General features: G+C 32.2%; 3 protein-coding genes across 4 annotated transcripts; 2 read left to right on the forward strand and 1 right to left on the reverse strand.

The window, feature by feature from the left end:
- Positions 1 to 1,698: 1,698 nt before the first annotated feature.
- LOC111778345 (putative calcium-binding protein CML25) lies at positions 1,699 to 2,631 on the forward strand. The gene has a single exon (XM_023658119.2). It carries the CDS (start codon positions 1,915 to 1,917, stop codon positions 2,482 to 2,484), a length of 570 nt encoding a protein of 189 aa, XP_023513887.1. The 5' UTR covers positions 1,699 to 1,914; the 3' UTR covers positions 2,485 to 2,631.
- A 3,440-nt stretch (positions 2,632 to 6,071) lies between these two features.
- On the forward strand, positions 6,072 to 11,180 carry LOC111797690 (Rubisco methyltransferase family protein). Of its 2 annotated transcripts, none has more exons than XM_023681026.2 (6): positions 6,072 to 6,485; positions 7,888 to 8,054; positions 8,245 to 8,544; positions 8,674 to 8,937; positions 9,566 to 9,945; positions 10,524 to 11,180. In XM_023681026.2, exons 1-5 carry the CDS (start codon positions 6,140 to 6,142, stop codon positions 9,935 to 9,937), a joined length of 1,449 nt encoding a protein of 482 aa, XP_023536794.2. In that variant the 5' UTR covers positions 6,072 to 6,139; the 3' UTR covers positions 9,938 to 9,945; positions 10,524 to 11,180. The 2 variants fall into 2 exon arrangements, with proteins under 2 accessions (XP_023536794.2, XP_086976523.1); XM_087120397.1 differs by having other exon boundaries at positions 6,178 to 6,485; positions 7,878 to 8,054.
- Positions 11,181 to 12,774: 1,594 nt separating this feature from the next.
- LOC111776834 (uncharacterized) lies at positions 12,775 to 13,395 on the reverse strand. The gene has a single exon (XM_023656224.2). It carries the CDS (start codon positions 13,130 to 13,132, stop codon positions 12,908 to 12,910), a length of 225 nt encoding a protein of 74 aa, XP_023511992.2. The 5' UTR covers positions 13,133 to 13,395; the 3' UTR covers positions 12,775 to 12,907.
- Between the last annotated feature and the right edge of the window lie 1,035 nt (positions 13,396 to 14,430).

Genomic DNA, 14,430 nt, shown 5'->3' on the forward strand with positions numbered 1-14,430 from the left:
TATATGTTAAAAGAAAAAAAAAAAAAAAAAGTCTCACACACATCCATGATTGGCATAGTATTTTGTCGCTCTAAGTTCGTCGACAGAATCAATCAATCTTACGATATTGCATCCGATATATTTCATTAATCATAGATAATGGTTCAAATGTGTTTTTGCATAATATCAATAAGAGATTTGTAAAAAGGAGTAAATAAATATTCAAATTGTATAATTTTTATTGATTTTGTGTCGAAAGGTAAAAAGATCATAAATGCGACAAACGTGCAACAATATTTAAAGATAGAAGGAAAAATCAATGCAGGCAACATGCGATTGCAACTAACCTCATTGATATTTTTTCTTTCTTTCAAATTCTCATATTTAATATGTTCTTAAGAAGTTCTCGCGTAAATCTACTTAAATAAGAAATTTTTGGTCGGCTACCGTTCACAAACTATCTTTATTATTTAGTCTAATAAAAAAAATTTATATTTTTTAGAAAAAATTGTACCCTACGAAAATATTCTTTAATGAAACGGATAAAATACATGAACATTTCTGGACATTATGCACTTGTTACATAACAAATTAAAAGGACCAAACAAAGTGAACACCAGGTAAAATAATTCATAATCTTTTTCAAATGGTCGTTCAATAATTATATATATATTTTTTATTTTGGAACTAAATTATTTCTTTATGTATAAGAAAAAACTTCCGCAATAACAGAAAGGAAGATTAAGCAAAATGAAAAAAAAAAATCATTTTACCTTTCAAAATCTAATATTAGAGAAGACTAAATTGATTTATAGAGACTAAAGATTTAAAATATAAAATTATAAAAACTATATGGTTATAAACCAAATTTTAAATAAATCGTCACAAACAAAAATTATTTTTTGGTCTCATATTAAATTACAAGTTTAGAGCTTTAATCTTAAAATTGTGTCTAATTAATATATATATATATATATATATATATATATATATATATATATATATATATATATATATATATATATATATATATATATATATATATATATATATATATATTCAAATAACTCACGAACCAACCAACTCACACTATCCAACTAAGATTGGGTTGGGTTAGATTCTTTTTGAAGGTTGGGTTAAGTTAAATTTTAAAAAAAATTAAAAGTTCATGTGATGGTTGAGTTTAGAGTTTAGCATTCTTTTTTTTTTTTTTTTTGTGGGATAATCCAAAAATAGAGTTACATCTCAATCTTACCGCAAACATTATTGATGCATTCTGAGACTCGTAAATATTTTAATTATTAATGTAACATGTATGGTAGGTAAGTTTGTAGCGAACATTATTAATGTATCATAACTTGTAAATACTTTAATTATTAATGTAACATGTACGGTAGATAGTAAGAATTTTTTATAATAATAATAAGATAAGAACCGATCATTTAATCTGATGAAACAAGAAAACACACGGTTGAGTTCTGAATTCTATTCAAATTACTCGGTTTAAACAAACCAATTCAACATTCTAAATTTTGAATGGGTCGAAATTCAAACCCAACCCAAATCTTTTTATAATTATTTATATATTATGATTATTAGAAGATTCGATTATTACAGTTTAACATGTTATGCATGACTAAATATTGATTAGCTCCGTTCCAAGCGCAGTCCGTCTCTCTCTCTCACTCTGTATATATTTGGAAAGTCAAATTTGATGGGATTTCAATCTGTAACAAATTCCAATTCATTCTCCCATTCTGTTTCTTTCGAATCCGCTTCTCTTTCTCCCCACCCCTACAAATCTGCCCTTCCTCCCCGATTCACATTCTGTTTCCGCTCCTCATTCTCCATCCGATCCATTTCTTCCCTCCCCTGTTTTGTTCATCAATTTCGACGCAAACTACAGAGCCACACAAATCTCTTTCCCCTGAAATTATGGGATTCAAATCTCTCTTCTCCCGTAAGAAGAAATCCGATTCCTCCAGCGATTCACCGCTCGGATCCACCACGGTTCCGATTCTCGGATCTCGGACTCCGTCTTTCAATTCCCGAGCGCAAATCGCGGAATTGGAGCAAGTATTCAAGAAATTCGATGTCAATGGCGACGGCAAGATCTGCTCCTCTGAACTCGGTTCCATTATGGGGAGCCTAGGCCAGCCGGCCACGGAGGAGGAGCTTCAGAACATGATCAAGGAAGTCGATGCCGATGGCGACGGCTACATTGACCTCCATGAGTTCATTGAACTCAACACCAAGGGAGTCGATTCCGACGAGGTGCTTAAGAATCTGAAGGACGCATTCTCCGTCTATGACCTTGACGGCAACGGATCCATCACGGCGGAGGAATTGCACGAGGTCTTGAAGAGTTTGGGCGACGACTGCTCGCTGGCGGATTGCCGGAACATGATCAGCGGCGTCGACAGAAACGGCGACGGTATGATTAGTTTCGATGAATTCAAAGCCATGATGATGAGCGGTTCTCGATCTCACGGTCTCGGTGATTAGTTAATGCTAATTGATAATTATGAGTAATTAGCTATTTTGCTAACACATTTTCCGTTTCTATATTTTTCTAATTAGGAATTATTGGCTTGTAATTGATTTTAATTCTAATTAAAAATAAATAAGTAGAAATTGCAATTTTCTTTTCTTTTTTTTCTTTTTTTTTTAATTTTAATTTTTAAGATAATTACGCAGGCAGTTAAGAAGATTTTATCTCTGTTTTGCATCTCCCAAATTTGGTTTCCATTACATAATTAATTAATGCTTTCACATTATGCCTTCAACGAAAAAGAAAATACATCATTAGAAAATTAAATTGAATTCAAAAGAAATTCTTAAATCCCTCATAATAGATTTCAATCAAAATGATAACCAAAAAAAATATATATATATATATATATATATATATATATAATAGATCTCAAATTGGGTTATAAACTTATTTTGGTACGTTGTTCAATTATATATATATCTTTTTTATTTAATTTTATAATTATATATATATTTAACTTTTTTGAAGATTATATTTCAAAAATATATATTGAAACTGTGTTTAAAATTTAATTAAATGTTTGAAAATAAATATAATATATATGTAAATATTTATTTTTTATTAAAAGCAAAAAAAATTGAATAAGCAAAACTAATAATAAGGGTTTTTGAATTGAAATTTGAAAAATTTACAAACCACAACCGTTTTAAATTTCTATTTTTTGTTTGGTCTTCCAAAAAAAAAATTTATGACTCATTATAACTATTTGTTTTTTTTTTAAAAAAATCTGAAATAATTTCTTTAATTTGGTAATCGGTTGAGAATATGGTCTACTTTCTATTTTATTATTTACCTAAATCATAAAGGATTATCATTATAACTTTAGTTGTCATTAGTTTTTTTCTGTAATAAGGAAAATAATGGTTCAATTTGACCAAATAATTTCAATTATTATAGGATGTATTAGACGGGATGAGAAAACATTCATTATCCTTACTATTTGTATGTTATTTTTAATTAAAAATTAAAAAAAATAAAACAAAATTCATGATGTTTATAACATAATACTCAAACGGAAAATATTTTTAAAAAAATAATAAAATAAACAAATTTCAAAACATTTTCCTAACTTAGCCCTTCAAAATAAATTTAGAAAATTCTTGAAAATAATTTCAAAGTATAGAAACAGAAAACATGGTTAAGATAGTGGTCAATTAATTAATTAAATGCATATTTCAAATTTTTAGGTAATATGGTGGCCTTTTATCTCTTGAAAGTGTCAATCACATGGGTGGTAGTCATTTTAGTTAGTTAAGTCGAGCCACTTCGACGACACACGACCATCAGATGGGTAATTGCTACAAAAAAAAAATTTCATAAAAAAATTTCACATGTCAAAAAGTGTATGGATGAGATCTCATAACATTTTTTCAATAACTAATACATGCATGCACAATCATCACATAAAGCACAAACAACACATATGACAATATTTACACGCATATCGGTAACCTATTTCTATTGCCCTCCAACCAGAAAAGTTATTCAACGATGCATTATCTAACTAGATAGAAAAGTTACACATAAGTGACTTTACTATCAATATGGTTGGAAGAGTTGTGTTATGTATGATGACAAGTGCGGTCCCACAGGTGTCATATGTTTGATTTGTTTATTGTGTGAATGATATGATATGTTGAATGCTATGATGTGATATGTGGTATGACATGATGTGTTGTACAATATGACATGTTGTATTGATATGTCATGGCTCGTTATATGATATGCCCACATATGCTCAATAATACAAAGTACAAATGGATGTCATATTATGGCTTGATGATTTATGATAAGCTATGTGCCATGACATGCGATTGAAATGTTTTGAGATAAGAAGATTTATGACATACAACCCCGTGACATATTTTAAAGGATATGCTATAAATGAAATGAAATTGAGAAAAAAAAAAAAAAAGAGGGTTGTCAAACATGATTTATTTGCTATGAAAAATGTTGGGACCTCAAGCATAAATGTATATCACATGCATCGAGATATTTTACCTTATGATTACTATGGACAAGTACGGTATGAAAAGGAAAATGATCATCATGTTTAACATGATGCTACGATGGTCGCTATTCATTTTGGGGTATCCGACTACAGCATCAGGGACACTAGCCCGACCAGTACGAGGCCTAGGGGGTGTGCGAATCGCCTAATGGATCCATATTCTCCCATATGGACCGTGCGTAGAATAGTAAATATACATCCGATGACCTTGACCGAAAAGCTCCCTAAGAGAATACAATTTTAAATGATAGGTCTCATTTATGTTGTATATGTGTGCGCATTACCTAACTTCAATAGTGGGGTCATGAGTATTTCTTATATTTCAGGTAAAGGCAAGACACCCTTGTATAGTTGACGGCGTCATCGCACCAAAGACCATGGAACCTGCAAAGGGTAGTTGCATTTATTTTCGTATATCTTAGGTTAGTATAAGGCAATCACTTTTAAAAATTTTCTTTTATTTCATGTTAATTTACTTTAAATGTTTCATTTGATTTACTTTAAAACTCTTATTTAAACGAAGAAGTTCATGAGTCATTTTATGAAATTAGTTTAAAAAAATGTTTCTGCACAAGAAGAATATCATGTATATGGTAGGAGTACTAGTTCCCTTTGAAAATTAGATTCCTTACGGTTGGTATCAAAGCTCTAAGTTATAAATTCCATAGACTAGCCTGTAAAGTAGGCTCGACATGTTCCATGGTCCCATCGCTGATGTTCGGTTTGTCATATGTGAGATAAGAAAAGAATTAGGGTAAATGTCACTATTTAAGATGTTATTGTTGTTTGGTTGTTGTCAAATGTAACTCATGATTGAATTTGTTACCATTGACGGTATTATTGTTGATTGAGTTCTATGTTTATTATGATATAGCATATGATATGATTTACACTAGTTTACCATAGACTTAAAAATAATTATATGTTGGTTTTAGAATCATGTCACGTAGAGGTCGTGGAAGGAGATGTCGAGGAAGGGGGCAACTCCCTATTAAAGGACGGAGTAGAGGTAGAAAGAGCTCAGCTCGTGAAAGGTCAGTAACTCGAATTAATGTAACGGCACCACCCCAGTAGAACAGGCGACTGAAATAAATCCCATGATGAACCTGATGTGGGAATCATTTCAAGCTATGATGCAAACATTGATGGTCACCCAGCAAACCAACAGTATGCAGTCCACGCGAGAAGTGAAGTATCTATTGGATTTCAAATGGTATGATCTGGCACCTTTAGTAGAACTTCGGGGGATCCAACTGAGGTATATCAGTGGGTAACGTAAATGGAGACAATTTTCTTGTTAATGAACTGCGGGACGATCAGAATGTGTCTCGAATTTAAGATAATTTATGAACTAACCAAAATTAATAAAAGTTTACTTATTTGAATCTCGCTCGAATAAGTTCATAATAAGTTCGCTCCAGTAAGTCATTTGATCATAATAAACAAATCATCTACCATTTAAATTAAAACATTTGTTTAGGTATATTTGATATAATTTAACGAATTTTCTTTTTTCCAATAAACGAGTTTTTGTTACCCGATTCCGATTTTGTACACAGTAAGACACGCGAGGAAAGCATTGTTGAGAGCAAAACATGGCGGCTTCGAGGATAGCAGTGGCTTCCGTATCGTTAACCCATTTCCGGCCACTATCATCCGCCTCCATGGCCTCTGTTTCTCCTTCTTTGTCATCCAGGCTGGTTCCACATCCACCGGACCTTATCAAGTGGGTCCGCAGAGAAGGCGGATTCGTCCACCAGTCTCTCAAGATTGCTCAAGATGGCGATACTGGCCTTGGACTTCTTGCTTCTGACCACATCCCGAAAGGTTCCGAACTCATTGTTCTTCCTCACAATCTTCCACTACGGTTTGATTCGCCGGAAACTGGCGATACTGAGGAGGCTGACTCCGTTCTTGTCAATTTGGCTCGCCAAGTTCCTGGTATTACTTGTCTTTCATCTGAAATACCTCAATTGAGCCGCTTTTTTTGCTTGTTTTGTATTACAGTTTTATGCATTTGAGATGAATTGCTTGTTGTGATATTTTTGGTTCTCGCATTTTCACTTTGGCTTGTATTGATTTTTGTACTCTGAATTTCGATTATCGGGTTTGTGAGCAATTTGTATCATTATTGTTTCATTTAGTGACCTTACAAATTACTGTGCTTCGTTTCATTATTTATTTATAAATTGAGGAAATAGGAACCTGGTAATTCAATAAGATGACCTATTTGTTGTTCATATCCATGGTAATGGCACAAGTGATTGAAATTTTAAGTTTTGGATTGTTTGAAAACTGTTAGAGATGAAATGAAAAGCTCAAGATTTACATGAAAACCCCTTTGTTTCGAATATAGGAGAAGAATTTACCATCATCAAAATCGATATAAGTAGAGCAGTTTTGATAGAAATTAACAAGTTTGCATAAGAAATTGACAAAAGTGATATTAAAATAATAAAATCCTTAATATTTCCCTGCTCATATTACTAACAGTAGTCTGCCCCCAAAAATTCTATGTAACACTTGTAATGTAGCCTTTTTGAGTAGAGCATAGTAGTTTTTGGACATCCCACACTATAATTTAATACCTTCTAGCAAAGCTTTTGCTGCTCCTTATGCTCGGCTGTATGTTCCGTGGAGGTTTGGTTTCTCATTCTTTAGGTTGCTTAATCCTTTGATTTTCATTGACTGATTGTGAGATATCCATTCTAAATTTTTCTTGGATATCAATTTTTAGTGCATACATACAAGTTGTTTTGTTGATTTTTGAAAATAAGATTTTCATTGAATGTTTTTGAACATGAAGCTGTATTCTGGTGAAGATTTTAAGATAATTCATAAGATTCTTGTTTTCTATTCTATTTATAACCAACGAAAACAAAGATTCGAAACTACAATTCTAATTGGTTAAAGGCTTTGAGTGATATAATATACTCAAATTGGATGTCATTATTTTTTCTTCTCTCAAGTTCAATCTTAGTAAGAGGGTTTCATGGGTGCCAGATTCAGAGCGTTTTACATTGTAATGGCTAAAGGCCAATACTTGCTCCTATTCAATATTATAACAGTAAAAAAATAATAATAATAAAAAAAAAACTGGACCTGCTTATGTTTCCCTCTTTTTAACTCAAATATCTTCTAACCTCAATAATTCCGTATCTTTTTTTCTTTACCTATGGTCATTACCTGCCAAATGCAAAGCTCGATATATTTTGATGTAAAAACTCATACTACACAGAAATTCTATACTTGATAGAGGCTGATAACCTCATTTTTTATCACATTAGGCTTTATGTATTCTTAATCTGAATTAGAATAAATTGGACACTGAAGTATTTGGCAGAGGAACTTTGGTCCATGAAATTGGGTTTGAAGCTTCTGAAAGAAAGGGCAAAAGTTGGATCCTTCTGGTGGCCGTATATTGGCAATCTCCCTGAAGTTTTCAGTGTTCCCATATTTTTTCCTGGAGATGACATAAAGAACTTGCAGTATGCTCCTCTTCTTCACCAGGTCAGTTGTTAGATTGAAAGCCAATGCGTGATGCTGTAATCAACCAATGATAAAGATATAGTTAAGGTTATTTGTTTTGTTGTTTGAGAAGAAAACTCCTTTCAGATGTCGATCTTTCTTATATTTCCAACTAACTTTTCATTGATACCAAATGAAGTCTGCTCATGCTGAAGATTGAGGTGCTTATCAGGTAAACAAAAGGTGTCGCTTCCTCCTTGATTTTGATAAAGAAGTTAAACGTACTCTTGATAGCGTAAAGCCTGAAGATCACCCTTTTGGTGGCCAAACTGTTGATGCATCATCTCTTGGATGGGCAATGGCAGCAGTCTCGTCAAGGGCATTTCGTTTATATGGTAAAAATCTTACGGTTGGTACTACTAACAGTGTCCCCATGATGCTCCCTCTCATTGATATGTGCAACCATAGCTTTAATTCCAATGCACGTATAGTCCAGGAACAAGATGCAGGATCCATGAAGTTGAAAGTGAAGGTGAAATTTTCTGTTGTTTTAACTATTGATCTTCATAAGCTTAAGGAGAATGAAAAGTTAGCTGTTTTTGCCATGTTAATCCATTCTCTATCTTCTTAACCGGGCAACTTTTGTTTGCTTTGGAACCAGGTTGTAGCTGAGACTGAAATTGAAGGAAACGTTCCTCTAACACTAAATTATGGCTGTCTGGACAATGATCTCTTCCTGCTTGATTATGGATTTGTGATAGCATCAAATCAATACGATCATATTGAGCTCAAATACGATGAAGCTCTCTTAGAGGCTGCTAGCACTGTTGCTGGGATTTCTTCAGAAAATTTTTCTTCCCCTGCTCCATGGCAAAAACTTGTCTTAACCAAGTTAAATCTACACGGCGAAGCTGCTCTTCTTAAGGTTTTGATTCCACTCATCTTTATTTCTCTACCTCTTACTAGTTTTTTTCTTTGAAAACAATGATCCACTGGAGCAATGTATTTGCTGTCACTAAAATCCATATCAACAAAAATTGCTTTATTTTATTTTCCCCGATCCTTGGTTCTCAAGATCATAGTACCTTTTTGTTTCACAAATGAGAAACAGCCAATCCCCCGGAAAGAAAAAGAAAAATAAAAAATCACTTCTTCTCGGCAGTATGAAGATTTTCGTCAAATGGGGAAATTTAAACATACTTTGGTGGTCATGATGTCTCAGTTTGAAATGTTTAGCGTACATATACCACGACTTCAATTAAAAGAAGAAAGGGAAAAATAGTTCAACCATCTCACAGTTATAACCTAACCTCTTTCCTAGAAAGAACTGAAAAATCAATTCAGTATATAGTATATACTTCTGAGATACTTAGTGTTGAACGATAAATTATATTGTTCCTTTTCCAACTCGTCCTAGTGAGTTGAATTAAAATTATATGCTGCAAGTGTAAATTATTAATTGTCCTGTGCAGCTACACAAATGAATAGGGTGATAAGTTTTTTTACTTCTTTTTCCTTAAATCAATTTCTGATTTTGTTTATTTGCCTGATAGGTGTGCATCGGTGGTCCAGAAATAATGGATGGCCGCTTATTGGCTGCTTTAAGAGTGCTTCTCTCGGTTGATGAAGAAATAGTACAGAAACATGACTTGGACGTGCTCAAATCTTTGTCAGCTGAAGCACCTCTTGGTGTTGCAAACGAAATAGCAACATTACGTACGATAATCGCTTTATGTGTGATTGCATTGGGACACTTCCCAACCAAGATAATGGAGGACGAAGCGCTTTTGAAGAAGTGCGAAAGAGAATCGTCGAAATTGGCAATTCAGTTCAGAATTCAAAAGAAATCAGTTATCATAGATGTGATGAGCAACCTAACAAGAAGAGTGAAGCTGCTTCAATCAAAGGCGATCTCTCAGGGTTGAAAATGATGGTATAATGATATACTATCTCTGCCTTATTATCAATTGTCTCATTATGAATATAGAATGTACCTTTCTCTCCATTTGTTTGTTATTTTCGTAGCACCTCTTTAATGTTCATTTGTTATGGCCCTATACAATTCTTTTATGGTCATGCTAGTGAAAAATAAAATTCAGGGAAAATATCTGATCAAAAACTACCTTTCAAAGAATCCTCACAATACACTTAGGTTCTTTTTCATAATGATTTCATTTTTAAACTAAAAACGCAGTTTGGATTTTGAAAACTTCTTTCAAAGGTAGATGACAAAACAAAACAAAAAAACTCGCGAGTGTTGGTAGTATTTCTTAGCTTAATTTTCAAAATCAAAAACAAAAAACCAGGGACTTGGTCAATTGGAATGGAGGAATTCTGGGACTCTAGGGCTGTTACAATTTCTATAATTTAAGCTATTTGACATCACTTATTTCTCTTTTGTAAGCTTATCATCTACCTTCTACTTTATGTGGCATTGTGATAATATAATCTGGATCATAAATTTCTTATGCTTGGTCTTTGTCCAACCTTTTTGTATTTCCTTTTTCCTAGGCAAAGCTGAGACGAAAGAAAAACTTCGATGGTAACGAATTTAAACGAATCGGTTGGAGTTGAAGTCATAAAAAAACTTGGAATGTTCTGTCATCTCAGAATTTCTACTCCTGTTGCACTTTTTTTTTTTTTTTTTTTTTTTTTTTTTTTTTTTTTTTTTTTTTTGCAGAGACCCATTTTAAAAAGGATGATGCCAGTGGCAGCATGCCATAGCTACCACCTCAGATTCCTAAAGGTGTGTTTATTAAGACTTGCATGCTTTTACATAAAAGAATATCTGTGTTTATGGTTACTCTTGCTACATGCCACAAGGAATAAGTTAGCTCATCAAATTCCTGAAGGCGTGGAATTTGCACTTTGATTCAACCTGCATGCTTTGGCATAACAAAATTCAACCATTACTCTGTGTGTGTGTGTGTGTGTGTGTGTGTGTCTCTCTCTCTCTAGACAAGACAGATGACATAAAGCTCGAGGAATAACTTAGAAACTTATTAGCAAAGCCAATTAGATGCTCACGGAATCTTTCTGGAGAACACTTTATAGTATTCAAAGAGCATCAATTGATTAAAAGATTCCTGAGAAACATACTTTTAGTGGGCATGTGTAAAATGTAAGTGGGTATGATTCTGAGAATATGAACAAGTTGAGTTTGGCTCATAGGTGTGCTGCTGTTCTCCTTTTAGAAATATTCAAAGTGATCTTTTATTCTCCTCTTTTTGGGTGAAGTTTGTTCTTTATGTGAATATGAGCAATGAGGACCCAAGATTCTTTGGATCAAAGGGTTGGAATGAAGGCATCATTAGCTGATGATTGAAGAACAGGTATTTAGGGATTAAGGGACATTTACAAGTTTTTTGAGTGGATGGGAAGGAAAGCTGTTGGAAGCATTCAATGATGTTTGTATAATAACGGGAAGATTACAGGTTTGACTAACCTTATGGTTCACAATGTTTAAAACAACATTTTTTTTTCTTGAAATTTTGAAAAAAATAAATGATTTTAGTCTCTGCTATCAAATTTTTCATTAACTAGAAGATAGAAAGCTTTTGAAACTTTTTCTTTAGGTTTTAATTTTCAAGTTGACATGAATTAATATATGAAATTGTTGTAATATGTTGATTTTTTATTTTTGAAATAATTGTTTAAAACATTTTATGCTTTCAATTATATTTTATATTTTATTTACACAATTTTTTTTTTCTTTCTAACACAGATAAGTTAAACTTATGTTTGGATAATTATTTATAGAAAGTAATTTTAAAAATAGAATGGAAAATAATATTCTTTTTGGAATTATTTTTAAAAAAAATATGATCGCTTAATATCACTATTTTTTAAGAATATTTATTAAACATAAAAAAAAATAAAAAAAATAAAAACAGAAATTTATCCGTGCACTCAATAAGAGATCTAACTCAAAATAATAATAATAATAATAATAATAATAATTGTCATCTCAATCATTTAATTTCAACATATTCCCTTATTAATTTTAATAAAAACAAAATATCAATATTTCCCTGCAATATTCTTTTAGTAAACCTTACAATTTATATATTATGTCAATTTGGACATAATTTAGTGATTAAAACATTAAATATCATCATTCAATTACATTCTTAGCTTTGATGAACTAAAAAACAAACAAATTAAATGAAATGAAGTTAAATAATATTGAATCTTAAATTTTAAAAATTTAGAAATTGAAACCGTTCTTTTCAATAAATTAAATTTATTATAAGAATTGTTTCTCCTTTGATAAGAAATGACTTAAAAAGTGAAAAAAAATATATATATATATAAAAGGCAATCAAAATCAAATAAAATTTAATTAGTCATCCTATGCAAAATTTAGAAAGTAGGTATCAAAATTAAACGTGTAGTTTAGAATTATTATTTCAGTCAATAGATATTCAATTTAATTAATTTTAAACATAATTTTTTTAGCATTTTGGTATTTCTAGTTTTTATTTTTTATATAAACAGAATCCTACTTTTTAAGTCCATAAAAGCAACAAAATATAGAATAAAAATAAACTATATATTTGAAGACATCACATTCCATGCAATTTTCTTAAAACAATTTTGAAGCGCTAAAAAATGATAATCTAATAATAATAATAATAATAATAATAATAATAATAATTTTTAATCATCGTAGCGGAGTTGAATTCTTTCGCAGACAGAGGAAGTTGGTTCATGAAATTCTTGAAGAAGAGGGATTTTGAGAGTGAAGAAATTAGAAGAAGACGAAGAAGAAGAAGAAGAAATCCATAAAGTTGGGGAATGGTAAAGCAAAACACTATGTACATACATCCCTTTGAAACAAGAATTTAGGGTTTTAGCAGAGGGAGAAGAGCAAGAAGAGGTTAATATGACCTAATTTAATTCCCGACGGAAATAGACCTCTCCGCAGCGAGCCCTAGCGGGGAGCGAGGTCGCGGTTTGGAAATCGACATGTCGCGAAGAAGAAGATGAGTGCTCATCTCGGATTGCTGAAGGGAGGGATGCTTGATCTTCTCAATCTCCTTCTTGATCTTCACAACCTGGATGTGAACCGGAGCCTGAGAGTCCAAACCGCCATCGGCGACCGCCGTCGGGTTCTCCATTTGGGGGGGGGGGGGGGGATTAGCAAGAGCGAAAGGAAACAGAGAAGAGAGGAATGGGGATAGGGATTGGGATTGGGAATGAAATGTTTCTGTGAATCTTATTAGGAGTGGAGAGGAGAGAGAGAGAGGAGAGAGAGAGAGAGAGATCTTAGGAATGAAATGTTGATTCGGTAACCATAAATGCCGACTCCCACACTCCTCTGTATCCCTCTTCTTATCGTCTTCTTTACCGCCCACTCGCTTCCATTCAACTCCCTTTTCTTTTTTCCTTTTTTATTTAAAAGGAAAATATCAAACTTTTTTTTTTTTTTTTTTTTTATTATGAAACAATCCCATATTGGTAGGATACCTTTTAGGTTTATTTTATTTTATTTTATTTTATTTTATTTTATTTTATTTTATTATACATATTTCATACTTCATTTCACCCTCCTTCCATATTTATTAATAAACATACTTTTTTTTTTTTTAATTTTATAGGGTTTCTTTTTTTTTTTTTTTTCTTTTTTTTTTTTTAAAAAAAATCATGCTAAACTCTGAAAATTAGGTTAAAAAAAAAAAAAAAAATGTAAAGTGGTGTGTTGGGGTTTTGTTTTATTGTTTAAGAAGAAGATGAGGAATTGGACTGAAGTGGGCCTGTTGTTCAGCTTCGGGCTCGGTCTATGGGAATTGTAGGCCTATCATCAACCATATTAACCTCCATTTCTTTTCCTTCTATCATTTTTAATTTTGTTTCTATATAACAACCATCATCAAATTATACTACTTAGACTGTAACTACGCATGTTGTAGTAATATGTTATGATGATCATAATCTCTATGGTGCGTAAATATATGTAGACCATGTCATGTAAGCTATGTCATGCACGAAAGACTTGATATGAATTTGTATGCATAATTCACAGACTTGTTATGTTACCGATGATTTTAACCTATGAGGACCTCATGCATTTTTGTGTGTTTCATGCATCGAAATACTTTACTATTATGATTAGTATGGACGTGTACCTTACGACTTACAGACATTTATGTTTGTCCTGAAATTATGTCGGCCTTTTCCCTCAATGGTGTCCAACAGTCGATGAGCCAGGCCACGGGTACACTATTGGCTCGAATGGAAGACTTGTCTTATGTATTACGCACATGTCATTTATGCTTATGTTCTATAATGGAAGATGATATAATAATATGGTGACAATACGATGACATGATAATGATGATGATATGATGACGATGATACATAATAACATGATGGCATAAGATGCATGATGATGATATGACTCAATATGACGATATTT

This window comes from Cucurbita pepo, chromosome 1 (genome assembly GCF_057944985.1).
Source record: "Cucurbita pepo subsp. pepo isolate OVF chromosome 1, ASM5794498v1, whole genome shotgun sequence".
Taxonomy (NCBI): domain Eukaryota; kingdom Viridiplantae; phylum Streptophyta; class Magnoliopsida; order Cucurbitales; family Cucurbitaceae; genus Cucurbita; species Cucurbita pepo.